The sequence below is a fragment of the Gordionus sp. m RMFG-2023 genome, chromosome 1 (assembly GCF_954871325.1).
Source record: "Gordionus sp. m RMFG-2023 chromosome 1, tfGorSpeb1-WG-v2, whole genome shotgun sequence".
NCBI classification, from domain to species: Eukaryota; Metazoa; Nematomorpha; class Gordioida; order Chordodea; family Parachordodidae; genus Gordionus; species Gordionus sp. m RMFG-2023.
The window spans coordinates 13,336,363-13,353,603 of NC_088775.1; the positions used below are offsets into that span (position 1 = coordinate 13,336,363).

The 17,241-nt window shown below is 26.1% G+C and overlaps 1 protein-coding gene across 1 annotated transcript in view; it reads left to right on the plus strand.

The window, feature by feature from the left end:
* Positions 1-5,242: 5,242 nt before the first annotated feature.
* The window catches only part of LOC135932087 (uncharacterized), a 61,575-nt gene continuing 49,576 nt past the window's right edge, over positions 5,243-17,241 (plus strand). Inside the window, exon 1 of the mRNA XM_065469430.1 lies at positions 5,243-5,387. Within this exon, the coding sequence (XP_065325502.1) occupies positions 5,283-5,387 (105 nt within the window). The 5' untranslated portion in view covers positions 5,243-5,282. The remainder of the gene's footprint in view (positions 5,388-17,241) is intronic.

Below are 17,241 nucleotides of genomic sequence, written 5' to 3' on the forward strand. Positions count from 1 at the left end.
GTTGAGTAGAGCTATATTGTTTAATTTGAGAGTAATTCAAAAAATATTTTATTTTTACAGAGTTATATTTCATAAGTAGACATTTTGTCATTTTCATGTATGATATTTAAAAAGATAAAATCAAAAATTTTTTTAAAAAATATTTACAGAGATTATTGTCCAATAATTATTTTTTAAATTCAGTAAAATTATACATTTAGGACTTTATTAGCAATAGACATAGTCGGGTATGGGGAGGGGCAAGGGGAAATCTCCCCCCCCCCCTTCAAAAGTAAGTCACTTTTTGTGATATTCATTAATAAAAACTACCCTCCTCCAATAAAATTTAGGGGAAAACCTTACCTAATAGTACCACTTTTTTAAGCAAAATTAGGTAACGCCTGTGAAAATATGTCTATACATTAAAGTCCACCATTGAATGGTAATGTCTTTCAGGAATTATAACCAAGACATTACATTTGACATTAACCCTTTTAATAAATTAATTGTCAATCTAGATTGGTATTAATGTGATTAATGGCAAGAACCACCATTTAAAATAGAAACAAACTAAGCCAAGTCTAACTTTTAGGTCGAAATCTTTCCCATTCCCTTGGCTATATAATTTTGCAGTGCAAAAATTCTTAGAAAAGTTATTCCAACCTTAACAGAAGGGATAATAATTTGGTATTGGGTAGCTAAGGCATGTAGGTTTTTTAGATACCTTAAAAAAATTTTAGGCCCGTAAAATTCTATTAACCATTGGTCTGAACCTGTTGTCACCCTGAAATATATAAATAATTTTAATCCAAAAAATATTTTTTTAAATATTAAACAATTATTAGTAGTCGGCGCTGCCTGTCTTATTGAAAATTTTACTCGGGCCGTTCAGCCCAGCATAAATATTATTGCACAACTTGTCCAGCCAGGCGTGCATCTATTTTTTTATGAAGGCAAAATATAAAAATTTGTGCAATTTTAAGCTTAAGGAAAATTTGCAAACTTATAGCTAGATCCCTATAAATTAGAAAAATTTAGCCAGAATATGGCTAGAAATTTTTTTTTTCCGAAACCAGAGATTGTTTATTATTTATTTAAAAGCTTTATCACAGTCTAAATTTCTATTTTAGGCCTAGTATTATATGAATATAAATAAAGCAAAAATTGTTTAGAATAATTAAACGGGTTGTCCGGTCTAGTAGTGTTGTTACGACCCATTTTGGATCGATTTTTAAAAACGGCCCAATTAAGATTTTAGCCAAAATAATATTTTGTAAACCTTGAGATTTAACCAATAGAGAACCAAACCTTTCTGCCGCCTATGAGCAAAATCTCCAGGCTTATATAATATTATTTTAGCTAAAATCTTAATTGAGTGATTTTTTTAAATAGATCCAAATGGAGCCAATTAAAAACACAGTTAAAAGGCTCGATTTTAACCGATTTTTTTTAAAAATAACTCTCAATATTTTATCCAGAAAATATTATGCAAGCCTGATAATTTTGGTCTTGATTGTTTTTGTAATTTAATAAATATATTAAAAATACCGAAAGACATTGATGTATTGTTTGAGGAGATTGTAATTCTCTCTATTTTTTATGATTCACCAGAATACTTAAAGTCTAAAAGAAGAGGAGATACGGGTAGAATTTTTTCGCAATAACAATAAATTCCCATGCTTGGAAAAAAATTGTGAATATGTCTTCTCCTTACCTCATTCTTATACCTCATCCGAGCGCATTTTTAGCCTGATGAGGACTGCGTGGAAAACGGATTGCTTTAACAACATTAGAGGCCGAGCTAATGGTTAAACAAATTTATAATATGTCATGCCAGGAATTTTATAATATCTCAATAACGATGGTAAACGTTTAGTACCATTATTTAAATCTCAAATAAAATATAATTAACAATATATTTAATTTTCCATATTTTTTTATTTATACATTCGCATAAAATAAATATATTTTTTACAATGTAAATCAAAAATAGAGAGCTTACAATATCCTCAAACAAGACATCAATGTCTATCGGTATTTTTAAAATATTTGAACATTTTAATATAGTTTTAGCAATGGCGCCATAAAATTTATTGTTGTAAAGATTAACACATCTGCAGCATAATTTTGTGAATCTTTGTTAAGATTCTTCTGATTGCGATTGCACATTAACAGTATGTAGTAGAGTTCCTACATGTGAAATCATTCCTAAATATACCTCTGCCATATATTACTAAAAAAAAATTTAAAATGTTAGGACAGCTTTTATAATCTTTATTTAAGAAATATTTAAAGGTTTATAAAATTTTAAAATTCTATAGATGGCGGGTATTAGGAACATATCGCAACCAATATTGTGCTGACTCAATTCTATAAATACACTCTGGTTTTTTCCAAATTCACTGAGGCATTATCAGATCATAAAGTTAACATCTAATTTATTGATAATCCCGAATCTGCTATATTTACCATTATATGGTTAGCTATTCCCGAATCTGCTATATTTACCATTATATGGTTAGCTATGTCTTTGGATTTTTCACTATTTGAAGGGAAAAAATTTTAAAGTTTTCTTGAAACGTCCTTAATTTTGTTGAAATAGCGAAGGATCAAAAGAAATATTTTAATATTTCCCTTATTAGATGCATCTGTTAGAATATTGCATATGTATACTTATCTTTCAAATCGTCAAGAATTGACCTCCTGAATTCAGGTTCTAAAACATTAATGATATCCTTGCTCATTTTTGTTCTACAAGTAAAGTTTTCATTTATCTTGGAGTCGTTAAATATTATGGGGAAAGATTCTACCTACATTATAATGTGAATGTGGTACTACAAGATAAGTGATTACAATTGCTGCAACCGTAGTTGCATCTGTATTATTTCTTATTTTTGGAGAATATTTTTGTTTTGCACTGGATGTAGATTCACTCTCCTGCGCTGATTATTATAATGTGATTGAACAATAATAAATAAAATAATTATCATTGAAATGAGTACAATATTACCTTATTATGTATTTAAACGTGATACATGATAATTACACGCCTATCCCTATAATGTTATACATACACAAGGTAAATTTCCAATTGCGGATGTTTTGCGGGACATTCGCATAAAATATATTTTTTACATTATAAAATTAAAATCGTTTGTTTTTTTTATAAAATTTTATCTTGTTTACATTCTTTTATATTTAAAAAGGATCGTTGGTTATTTTTTATAAATTAATATATTTTAATAAATCAAGATGTTATTTTATTTTGAAAAATAGTTACTGAATTTGTATTTATATAAACTAATTATAAAAAATAATAGGCGGATAATTAAGTCATTTAAAAATCACCTTTTTTAGCAATTTTTTTATTTCTACGCATTTTCATATTTATCTCGCAATTTTCATATTTCTCTCGCAAAATACCAAATTTTTCCCGCAATTTGAAAATTTTGACCTGGCAACCCTGCTCCCCACGCGATATTGTCATTAGCCCCTACAATGGAAAGGGGAGGTCTGAAGTAACTGTTTCTAAAAAATCTTTTTAAATTTAATTCTTTTATTATTTTTCAACACCCATAACCAAGTGATTTCTGATTTATGATATCGAACTCGACCTCGTGATTTCGTTAATACATATCATATTAAATTAAATAATAAGTGTGTGTGGTCGATTATTTCGCACTCGGTAATATTATCTTATTTATTTATATTTAAAAATTTATTTTATATTTATAGAAACTGACCATCTCATATAAAGCGATTGCAAATTTTTTTCTACTTTATGATGCCTGGAGGGCAGCTTTGACAATTTAAAGGTTTCTGAAGATCCTGTCACTACCATTATGACTAGTGCCATAATCTGTAGAATATAAAAATTTTATTTTATTTGATCACTTTGTGTTTTGGATAAAATATTGTTTAACAGGCTCTTGTACAAAATTGCAAACCATTTCGTATGATATAGAGTTTGCAATAAATCATATTCAAATGTCAAAAGATTGCAAGATTAATTTGAGAAGTATAAATTAAATTTTTATCTTTTATTATTTTTTAATTCTAATAGATTAAGACACTAAATTTTTATATGTTTTTTCAAAGGCACAAGATTTTATGAAGGAGAGAAATCTACCTTTTGATTTTGAAGGTTCTAGACTTCAAACATTATGGTCCAAAAAAGGAGAGGAATATATACTTTTATCATTAAATAAATATAATATTTTATTTTAGCTTTAAAACCAATGTGTTTTATGCTGCACTTGATTTGATTATTATGCAGTTTGATGATAAATCTATAAAAAATATTAATCAAGCATCATTTTTTTATACCAAAGAGATTGGCAAAAAAGTCAATCGATAAAGATGATATCGAGGATATCTGTAAATTTTACCATTTAAATTCAAAATAAATTTTTGAAGTTTCGAAATATTTATAAGATGGCTAAAACAGGTGATGTAATTATTACACGTGACCTAGATTAAAGAGTTTAAAGATTTGTCAAATTCTGGGAATTTTAAATTAATTTAATTAATATATTTTTACTCTTTATTTAGCTTCTTCTTCTGATGATGATGATGATAATTCTGACACTTATTATTCAGACTGGGAAAATTAATCGTCTATTTTACCTTATCGTCTACTTTAAAATTTTTCTGCTTTCCCTAATTTAAAAAGTTTATATAAATATTTATTAACCATTCCTACTTCCTTATGTACTGCCGAATGGGTCATGAGTAAAATTAAATTAATCAAAACAAGAATTCGTAGTGCCATGAAAGATCCATTTCTTAATAATTTAACTATTTTATCAATGGGAAAAAATTTATTTAGACAATTATATTGGTGAAATTATTAATTCTTTCGCTTTCTCTTCCCCTAATTTGTCTAGATCATTAATTTAAAATAAATATTTTTAAAGTATATATATTTTTTACATTTTATTTATATTATATATTAAAGATTGATGCAATAAAAATTATTTTTGAAATTTATGGGTGTCAAAAAATAATTAACCATTTTTGGAAGGAGAGAGAGGGTAATTTTCAGGGGAGTATATAGGCCACTGTTTATTGTATAAACTAGAGGAAATTTTTTAAATTTGATAAAAAGTTGTTAGATCAAATATAGCAGGAAGTTAATATATTAAAAGTAATTATGTTAAATATCTTCCTAAAAAATAATCATTATAAAAAAATTATATGAGTAAAAAATTATCATATTTAAATTTATTTTATAAATTCGTTAAATTATGTTAGTTGGTAATTTTACACCTTTGAAAAACTCATTTGTTTTTTTTTAATATATTATGGCTACAAAATTAAAAAAGGAACATATTGAAAAATTAATAAAAATAATAAAACGGTGGAATTCAGATCGATTAGATCTATTCGAAATATCATTGCCAAATGAGGTAAATAAGCTTTTTATTTTTTTTATAACCTGAAAACGGCACTGATCTGACTATAAAAAATTAGTCCAAATAACTTATATCTATAAAAGTAATAACCTTAAGCTACCATAAAAATATAACATAGAAGGAGTTACCTTAAACATATTAGTTTGTAATTTTTAGTCAATTAATGCTATAGTATAAATTTTAACAATATTTATTTCATAATAGGTTAAAAAAGAATACTTACTTTTATTGTTTCAATTTTTAGTAATCTTAATGCTATTTATTTTTAATTTAACTAATTTATATTAGTAATATTTTTTTTTCAAATCTCATTCACTTATTTATATATTTCTATGCATCTAACTGTTTTATATTACTTCTGCACCTTAGTTTTAATCTTTTGATGAAATGTTCAGAGAACAACAGGTCTGTTGCATCAAAATAGATTAAAGTTATTAAAAGTTTAAAAAATTAAATATACACTTAAACAGAGGATAGATAATTTACCCAAAATTTATTATGATAATTACCAAAATGAAAATTGTTCTTTAAAGACAGCAATTCTTAGAGAGTTAAATACCATACACAAATATGGCTGATTAATGCTATAATATTTTTTTAAATAGTATTTATAGATTTTTCATTAATTTTTTGTAATAGAATATAAAAAAAAGAAAAGAAAAATGTCAAAATAGTTTTTAGAAATTTTGAGTTAAGATTTTTCTTAAAAAAATAAAACCTTTCTTCAACCAGCATACAATAGATATTTAAAAATTAAAAAAATATCAATATATTATATAGGTCCATTCATTGTTTAACTTCAATCCGAAAGGTAAATATTTATAAACACTTGTTTGATTTATCTACAAACAAAATTAAAGATGGTAAAACATAATATTAATAACTACTAGAAAAAACATCACTCGCAATTATACTTATGGAGGGTCAACCAAAACTGGTTAAGACTTCTTCACAGTCTAATTTTTTTTAAAAAAAAACTGATTGGCTACATTCAGTTTGAGCATAGAAATTAAATCGAATCTAATTATTATATCTGCCAAAATCCAAAGATTTTTTTTGGATTGTTGATATAGACGGGTCTGAATTGAAACAGTTGGCATTCACTAGTTTTGCTTTATAATAATCTTGTATTATGATCTTTCTCAATGGACAAGGGAAAAAATATGCTCTATTTATTTTTAAGGATCAGGGATAAGTTAATTATTTTATATATCTTATAATATAACCTTAGCATTTCAAATTTCTATCATGTCTTAACAATTTTTTTAAAATGATTGGCATTGGCAAGCTCAATTTCTTTTTTTTAAAAAAATATCACTTATTAAATTTACTGAAATAATCAATAATAAAATAAGGAAGAATTCAACCTCTGCTTGCTGAAGTTAATTTAAAATTAAACTTTTTTTAAAGTAGAAAATCTTTTAGCATATTTTACCATGTTGTTGGCCCCTGACCTATAATGCCATTGCCATCCAAAATGGGAAAAACTTACTGGAAGGTGCATCCCTACAAAGCAGATTTACGTTTTATAAGTCAAACAATATTAAGACAGTCTCATCTTAATCAGAGCTTCATTAACTGTTCAAAATCAAAAACCTTATTCTCTGAAGATAAAAAAAAACAAATTTTTAAATCTTCTTTTTTGTAAAAAAAAAAAAACTTTTGCACTTTTATGCACAAAAAATCTTTAATTTTGTTGGCCAAAGATTTTTGCTCAAAACTTTGCGCGAAAAAAATCAATAAAGGATTTGACGATTTTTGTTCTCTTCTTAACACACGATTACTTACGATAAGTAATTTGGACGTTTTAATTAAAATTATAAAAACCAGGGTAACTTTTTAGATAGATAACAGTATTTTTTAAAAAGAATATATACTTTACTCCTCTGATAAAATAAGAGGCCAATGTCGATTTTAATTTTTAATCTTCTTTTATAGTTAAAAAGTATGTCAAACTCGATATATTTCTTATTTATTTTTTTTATTCATCGATTATGTAAGATTTAAATTTTAATCAATTATTTATAATTACCTTTCGAAATAGACTTTGAAATTCAGCATCATTTAAAATATGTTAGATAATTATAGAATCATCTAACAATTAACGATATAATCCCCCGCTCTTCATTGCGGTTATTTTCCCAATTTCTCACGATTATTATAAATTTAAAAGATAGTTTTTATAAAGAATATTTTGTATATTTTTATATTAAAGGTTACAAGTCAATTTGTTGTATTCTTTTCTTACTTAATATTATTTATATGATATAATTGCCTATTGAGAATAGATATTTTATATTTATTTATGTAAAAAAGGCATCCATTTCAAATACTTTAAAAAAAAATGCGTGATAGCCATACTTTTCATATCAAATTTATCATAACCACCACCTACTGGTTTATACGTTTTTCCACTAATATTTTATAACATATATTTTTACTTTTTTAATTTAAATAAGAAACATATGCATATTTTTTTAAATTGCAATAAAATAAATAATATTGATAATGGTGTAATTATGATTTTTTTTAAAAAAAAGAAAGAATGAAGCTAATTGGAAATTAATTGAGCAAGCTAAGTAATCTATTAGGGATTTTTTTAAAAGTTTTGTTAGGCAACTAGTGATGTTAAAGCTCGACTTGAGCCGATTCTTAAAAACGGCTAACTCAATATTTTATCCAGAAAAATTTAACGCAAGTCTGAAGATTTTTAGCTAAATCTCGAAACTTAGGCAAGATTTTCCTGTTTTTAAAAATCGCAAATTTAACCTTTTAACAACACTATTTGCAGTACTACATTCTTAACACTATTTTTTATAAAATATAATTGCAAATGTGCGCCGAATTTCACTGAGTCGCTGACATAAATATCCCAAAGACCAGGACAAAAAGATACCGGTATAAAAAATATCCACGGGAAAAATTTTGTCTGTTGGTATTTTTGCCATTGTCATTTTATCCGGGTTTTTTATCCAGGATATTTATGTCAGTAACTCACACAAAATGGCCCTCTTAGAAAGTTTCTAGGGTGGCAGGTTTGTCTCCATTATCAGGAAACTTCCGGAACGGTTATTTGTTTCATTATTCATAAAAGTCATTCAAAAATTTTGATATCGAATCTGAAATAACAAAATATTACCTTTTATAAAAAAGAAGCCTCTACAATAAAATATATTTTATATTTAGAAATGCATAACTAATATAATCTAAATTTTTTTCTATCATTGTTTATTATTTTAAAGGACGTCCTATTACTTTTGTAATTTTAAGATTTTCTAACATAGTAATGCAAATGGCTACTTTTTGTAAATAACGCTGCAGAAAAACTATATAATTTTTTTGAATATCAGTGAATTGAAAAATGAATCGATAAATATACCGCATGTCTAAAGGAGTAAAAAAATCTGCTAGAAAAACACTAATAAATTAAATCTAAGCGCAAAAAAATTCCTAACACAAAAAAAAATTTTTCCATCCTTTTCTTTCTTTTCAAAACGCAAAGACAAGAACAATCACAAAAAAAGAAATTTATGATTAATTATTGTGTAAAACATTTAAAATAAATTTATATTCAATTTTATAATAAATGGTCCTTATTTTCTTTTTTATAGGTTGTTTTACAATTTGAAGCTTATCACAACATAATCTATAATAACTCAACTTGGAATGTTCAACTGAAGGAAATTTTTTAATTGAATGAGATATATTTAAAATTAAACAAAAATCTGAAGAGGATTAAAGGTTAGAGAGAATATATGTTTGGTGTTATTCAAAGGGTTGAGAGATATGGGGTAGGGTTTATATTGGTTTTTAAATAAAATTTAATTCTTTTTTTTTATTAACTTGTCAAACTTGACAGGTCATGTGATTATAACTATCTTTTATAAAGGTAATTTCCTTGAGTTGACCAGAATTACATGTATGGCATATTAATTAAAGTTGGTTATGTTATTTATAAAATTGCAAATATAAACATCTCGACACAATTAAAAAACTAACCCTGCGAACATTCGTGGGGTTCATGCGGACCCTAGAGATGTTAATGTTTTAATAATGAAAAACTTTTAATTGTTATCAATTTTTTCCCAATAGCTTATCTCTTCATATCAAAGGAAAAAAAATGACAAGAATGTATGGGCGGGGTTCCCTCTAATCCAAATTTAGGTGCGTTATATCTTTTATAATTAAATTTACTTGTAGCTTTCATATTTCGAATAATATATATTTAAAAAAACTCTAGTTTAGTGACTTTAACTATTTTATGAAAGCTTTTGCCATGAGAATCAAAAAAGTGACAAATTATTTTAAAATGTCACAAAATAATATTAAAGAATATATGAATAAAATTTAGAATTTAGAATGTTTATCTAAGGTTTAAATATTAATATAATATAATTTAAATCAAATGATATATAAAAAAATGTTTATTTATGTTTAATATATTAATGCTAAAGAAAATAAAATTAAATACAGATGGCCAGGTAGGGTCTAAGCAGACTCCTAGCACAAAAAAAAGTTGTAACTCATAGACTACTAAACAAAATCAATTAATTTTACACATATATACTTTACCTAAAAATATTAAACTAAACCTGACAAAAATATGAATGAATTTTTAGTAATAACTTTTTTTAAATGACCGGGATTGCATGGTCCTACCTGTGTTATGAAGGGTTAATAGTTTTGCTTGATATAATGTTTAAAATTTTGTTTATTTATATTAAATAGCTGTAAAAATATATATATATACACCCGATTATAAAATTAGATACTTTTTAAAATAGTTTTTAAAAATGAAAAAATGATTTTGAAATATAGTTTAAAAAAATTTCCGCAAGATACATGTTCTGTACGAATAATTTCAAATATTACGAATATTTTTAAATTACTAATTCGATTGAATATTGTATAAAACATTATATGACCAATAATTTTCCTATTCGAATTAAATAATTTTGTTATTCGTAGAATAGGAATCTAATCAAATCCAAAGTATATCCCTTATTTTATGTTTTTAAAAAATGGATAATTCATCGAACTCATATTTTTATTTTATTTTCGCGGGTAAATTCAATAGTACATATTCTGTTCAAAATATAAATGACAACGTCGATGATTCCCTAACAGCTTTTAATTGAGCCCTTATAAAGTGCAGACCAGACTGATGCTAGATATCGTCGGTCTCAAATGCAAAACCCGTGACACCGATGATATGCATCGGAACACACTATGTTTGACGATAAAATACTTCCAATATTCACAAATTTTTAAAGATATTATTTTTTAAAAAAAATTTCACTCTAATTTATTTAAGCGTTCTCCTTCACGTTCCATGTGTAATTTTTTGAATATGAATAATCCATTAATATCCTCCTCCCCCCTCCCACCATTTTTTCTCTTCTTTTTTTCAAAAAATTATCTAAACTTATTTGAAATTTTTAAAGCTCTATGTGATATTTTTTGTTGACACATTTATAATAAAAATTTTTTAAATGTGAATTAAACCAAAACAATGAAGACTTTTAAACAGTAAAAATAGTTACAACTTTCCTGCACGCATTTCAATTCTTTATTAATTTTTGACGATATCCTCTTTTATTTAATTTTTATTTTGGTGACAAAAAATAAAACAATGACGCTAAGTATTATCTTCTATTCATTCTTTCTTCTTTATTTTAAAAAAAATTGAAAATATTTTATAAGTACAAGCCCCTTATACATTACAATTTTATATTTTTTTTAAAAAAAGGACATTATGTTTTTAATATAATATTAATATTATTTTTAATCATTCATTCGTCACCGATATTTAACTATAAAAAAAATTATTTATAGCATTATACGTTGTATAAAATAAAATGATTAGTTTAAATTTGTAAAAGAGAGATTGTCTCACCGGCCCGTGCGGGTTTTGAAAAGGGGGTTTCAACCCGACCTTTAAAATAATTTGTCCGACCCGATCCGAAAATTTTTTTCCGGGTTACCCGGGCCCAAACTTTTTATGGATTAGGGCGTGCCTTGCAGATTTTTCAATTTAAAAAAAGTAAATTCTATTATTTTTACAAATTTGAATGGTACTTTTGCAAGGTAAAAGCAATCTAATAATCAAAGATATCTTGTATGCCAATTTATAGATCCATAATAATCAAAAAACCCTATATCTATTTTACAGGCGAAATAGTAAAGTAATTATAAATAGGGAATTAAAGGTCAGTATTGAGCTATTATTTTTAATTTATGTTTATCTATTCATAACCCAGATCTCTATGCCTTTTTAGCCTTACTCCTCGAGGTTAGGACAGAAAAATATTAGTCCCAGAGGGTTCGAACAAAGAAATATAATGATTAAATATTGATAAAATTTCTAATTCAAAATATTTAGTAGATATATCTAAAACAAATTAAATGGACTAAACAGAAATAAGTTTCAAAAATAAAATGAACCAAGACACAGTCTAAAAGATTATAATTCTGTCAATTTTTCGTTTTTGCTTATAAAATGAAACATTTTTTAAAATAAAACTATGATTAGTCATTGCGTAATTCGACGAATTCGATATAAATACTCGTGCTAAAACCAAATGACATAAATTACAAACTTAGGCTAACATATTCCCATTAAAAGCTTGCATGCAACGAAGTCAGCTGTTTTCATCGTCATTGGCTGTATGGCGGGCGGGATTAAAAAGCGTTTCGTTTTAAATACATTTCGTCTAAATGACTGTCAATGGCAGATATATCACTTATTAATGCGAGTTAATGAATGAATCGTCAGCCTAAATATACAATCCGTTGAACCCTGATACGATATAATTTTTTTTAGCTTTCTCCCAAGGTCCAACTAGATTTTTGGAGAAAAAAAATTTCAGTTGAAATTTATTCAGTTAGTTGTTTTTCAAATCGGCTAAAACAGTGCCCTCCCCAATCTCAACGTAAAAAAATGGACAAATAAATCCAAGATGGATATGAATGACCATTATCGCCAATTATGTTATGCTATCATTTGTTTGTCAACATTATATATATAGTCGCCCGATTTATCCGCCTTCTTAACCTGCCCACAATAATGAATAGCGTAAAAATCAGGCGATTCCCTAGAACCTCATTTACCCTTAGGCTTTGGTATAAACTCGATAAGACTGAACCGGTATCCGAACATATTTTAATCCCATTATAATATCGAAGTTAGAATTTAAATAAAATTGTTAATCTTTTTTTGAAAATCTCAAGTAAGTTAACAGGAACGTTGTCGGAACACTGCAGACCAATATTTAATGAATCAAGTATTAAATTGTTAAACGACTCGACTATTAAAAAACGGCTAGCCCAATATTTTAGCCAAAAAATATTACGCAAGTCTGGAAATTTTGCTCATAAACGGTTATAAAGGTTAAAACTAGTAGTGCCGTTTAACAACACTGTTTAGACATCTGTTAACGAAATCTCGAGCCTTGCTTAACATTATTTTGGTTAAAATCGACTAAATTGAGCCGATTAACAGCGTCATTAGCACAGATTACAAATTTTTATTTGATAGCGCATGGAGACATTATTATTAACTAAGGTAAAATAAGCCTAGTTTTTTATAAAAGATATATATATATATATCATTACAAATGCATTAAAAAATATTATTTGGCTGTTTGATTCCACATCAAGTACATGTTAATGTAAGTTTTTAAAAGATTAAAATTTTATAAAAGTAATAAATAATATAAGAGCACACCACAGCTCAGGTAATAAAAAAATTATTATTTATTTTTATAAAAAAATGAATGGGCACTATATTATAAATTTTTAATCAATAATGAACGACTTAATTATTAAAAAAAATAAAATGATTGGTTTATAAACTTTTCACGATAGATTTGAAAGTACCTATAATAAGAAGGTAATGTTACTTGGATGATTTAGGTATCTGGGGTCATATGTCAAATCAATCAGTCAGCCAACCCTCTTCGATTTAAAAGTTGATGTAACTAAGAAATAGCTAAAATTTTAGCCTCCTACCATTTATTTGGAGATATTCGGGTTCGAAGTGTCAAAAAATGACGTGAATGCAGATGAAGGTAAATCATTCTTTTTGATTGATGTTGGTAAATCAAAAAATATTAGATGGAATATTTTAATGTTGCATCATCACCTATTAACTAATTGTAAAGCAAAAATGAGAATTGTGGTTAAAAAAGGATTTAATTATTCATATCATAGAAAGGATATATTTTTAAAAATAGCCACCATTATGCACAATTATGACATTCGGCTGTAATCACACTCACTTAACAAATGACAGATTCATTAGGTTATCTAAGAGTAGAAGAAAATTTTGAGCGGGTTATTTTTGTCCAGAATATTTCAATCGTGGATTTCATGTAGTGTAATCACTAGATCGAGATCCAAACGATTACTTCATATGGTATACAATTTTCTAAACATCGCAAAGATTAAACCGCCTTAGAAGCAAAAGATGATTCAGAACTCCGAACTAATGTTGTTAAACGACTCAATTTTTAAAAACGGCTAACCCTAGATTTTAGCCAAAAATATTACGCAAGCCTGGGTTTTGCTAATGGATGACAGAAAGATTTGGACATCTATTAACAAAATCTCGAGGTTTTCTGCATTTTTTGCCTATAATATTGGGTTAACCGTTTTACGAGCCGTTTAGCAACACTACTCAGTGGCCCCTACACTTTCTTAAGATGGAAGCAAAATACCCCCTTGAAAAGTATTCCCCCCCCCTCCTCCGAAAAAACAGTTAATTATTTTTTGACACCCTTTTGGCAGTACATGAGGTAGTAGGAATGGTTAATAATTATTTATATAAAATTGATAGGGAAAGCAGGAAATTTATAAAGTAAACCATAAGGTAAAATAAACGAATAATTTTTCCAGTCTGAATCATAAAGAATCATTAGAAGAAGAAGCTAAATAATGTATTAATATAAATATCTTAATAAAATTAATTTAAATTCTCAGAATTTGACAAATCTTCAGATTCTTTAATCTCCAGGTCATATGTAATTATTACATCCCTCGTTTTAGCCATAATATAATTATTTCAAAATTTAGACATTTTTTCAAAAATTTGACTTAATATAAATGGTAAATGAAAATAAGATTAAAAACAAAATTTGTTAAATATTTTATTATTATTATATTATATCTAAAAACATAGTATATATATATAAAAAAAGTTAATTGAAAAATATATAATATCACGTTTTTGTGAATAGTTAAATTATATCAAACACATCAATTTATAATATAAGATTAACTATTCAAATTTAAGATTAATTCTTTAAATTTATATATGATCAATCAACATTCCCCCTCTTCTACAAAGAACGAAGCTTCTTCTCAGCAGTCATCGAGAGCTTGTTGTCCCAGAAGTTTTTTCCCGTTTCGATTGTACTCGGTTTTATCTTGGCCTCAAATGTTCTCGTAGGCTTGATTCTATCACGTAGGTTTGATAAAATCGTTTATTAGAGTTGCGTGAGTTTGTACGTTTTCTGTAGGCTTGATATCCTTATTGTATGTTGTTCACATTTCTCAAAATTGTTATTATCATGTTTCATAATTAATCCAGTCGAGTATTGGAATTTGGAATAAATCGGAATATGTAATTTGGAATAGTTGATCAAATCAAATATATGAATAATATGCACGAATAAAATTTTGAATTTCGGAACAATAAAATATGTAATAAGGAATGATAATTTAAGGAATAAGGAATAAAATAAGGAATGATAAATCATAATGATTATTATATTATTTTTTATTAATCATAGCGTTTTATACTTTTCGCGTTTTATGCGTTTTATATTTTTAGCGTTTTGTATTTTTTGCGTTTTACATTTTTTGCGTTTTACATTTTTTAGCGTTTCAATATTTAATTAGTAGCGTTTTAATATTTAATTTATTTTTATTTATTTTCAATATCCGAGGTTAAAATATGCAAATATTATGCACATTTCCCTCTCTTAAAAAAAATTTAAATTTCACACAATATTTTTCTAAAATAATGATGTTTAATTTTTACATAACCTTTTGTCTTCAAAAGCTTTATTTCAAAAACATTTTTATCATATTAAGTATTACTTATAAGGGTTATTTAAATCAATCCCTTTTAATTCATATGTTTTAATTACACTTTAATATCATTAATCTCACAAAATAGAATTCATAACCTATCGTTCAACTTCCATATCAGTTCTTCCTAGGTTGTCACATTAGGTTAGGTGCTGGTTATCATATTCCAGTCCAACATCCAGAGCCGGGACACCATGAAGAAAGAAGCTTTTTGCATGAAAGAACGTGCTTACATCTCCATAGATTAGGCATTGGTCATATCAATAGATTAGGCAGTCACAATAAATAAGGTAGTCATAATAGATAGTCATCTCCATAGGTTACGCAGTCTCCATAGGTTAGATAGTCATCTTAGTAGATTAGGTAGTCACAATAGATAAGGTAGTCATAATAGGTAGTCATCTCCATAGGTTAAGCAATCTCCATAGGTTAGATAGTCATCACAATAGGTAGTCATATAAATAGAGTCATCTCAATGGATTAAGCAATCGTCACAATAGGTAGTCATATAAATAGAGTCATCTCAATGGATTAAGCAATCGTCACAATAGATAAAATAGTCATAATAGGTAAGGTGAATAATATTTGATTCTTTTATAATTTTGTAAATTTGGATAAAATTTTGACTATCAAAAAGAAAAGTCAAAAAATTTTATTTGTCCTTATATCATCTCCAATATCGAACGACGAATTTGATAAGTAATTCGTTTACTTTTTATTTTTACTAAAGAATTCAAGGTAAGGATATTTTTTAATTTTTTTTTTAAACTTTTATCATTTAACTTTAATTTAAAACGAAAAACGTACCACCGTAACAGGGGCACCATAAAAGAAAGTATTTTGGTTTAAGTAACTATTTAAATTACTTCTTTTTTTAAATCAAATTTTATTATATATTTCTTTATATCTAAAAACATAGTATATATATATAAAAAAGGTTAATTGAAAAATATATAATATCACGTTTTTGTGAATAGTTAAATTATATCAAACACATCAATTTATAATATAAGATTAACTATTCAAATTTAAGATTAATTCTTTAAATTTATATATGATCAATCAACAGTAAAATTCACAGATTCTTCAATATCATCATTAACTAATGTCTTTATCGCCATTCCCTTTGGTGTAAAAAATGATGCTTGATTTAAAAATTTCATCGATTCGTCATTGAATCTTTCATTTTACTGCATAATGTCAAATCAAGGCAGCATAAACTGGTTTTATAGCTAAAATAGAATATTTAATAATAAAAGTACATACACCTCTTCTTTTTGGATTGTAATGTTTGAAGTATAAAACTTTCAAAATCAAAAGGCATATTTCTTCCCTTCATAAAATCTTGTGCCTTTGGAAAAACGTTCACAAATTTAGAATTATTATCTACAGTGTTGACCAGTTAATTTATTTGAAAATAAAATTATTTGATTTGCAAAAAATTGTTAAAATAACATAGATAATTTTATTTCCAAACGAATTTAAAATTATGCAAATGTTTTCCATTAAATCTGTACAAAACTATATTAGGATTAAAAAAATAATACAAGACAATAAATTAAATTATAATTCTCAAATTAATCAAGCAATCTTTTACCATTTGAATTTAATTTATTGCAAACCCTATATCCTTCGAAATGGTTTGCAATTTTATCAACAATATTTTATCCAAAACACAAAGTGATAAAATTAAATTACATTTTTCTATTATAGCTTTATATGATGATGGTCAGCGTCTATAAATATTTAAAAATTT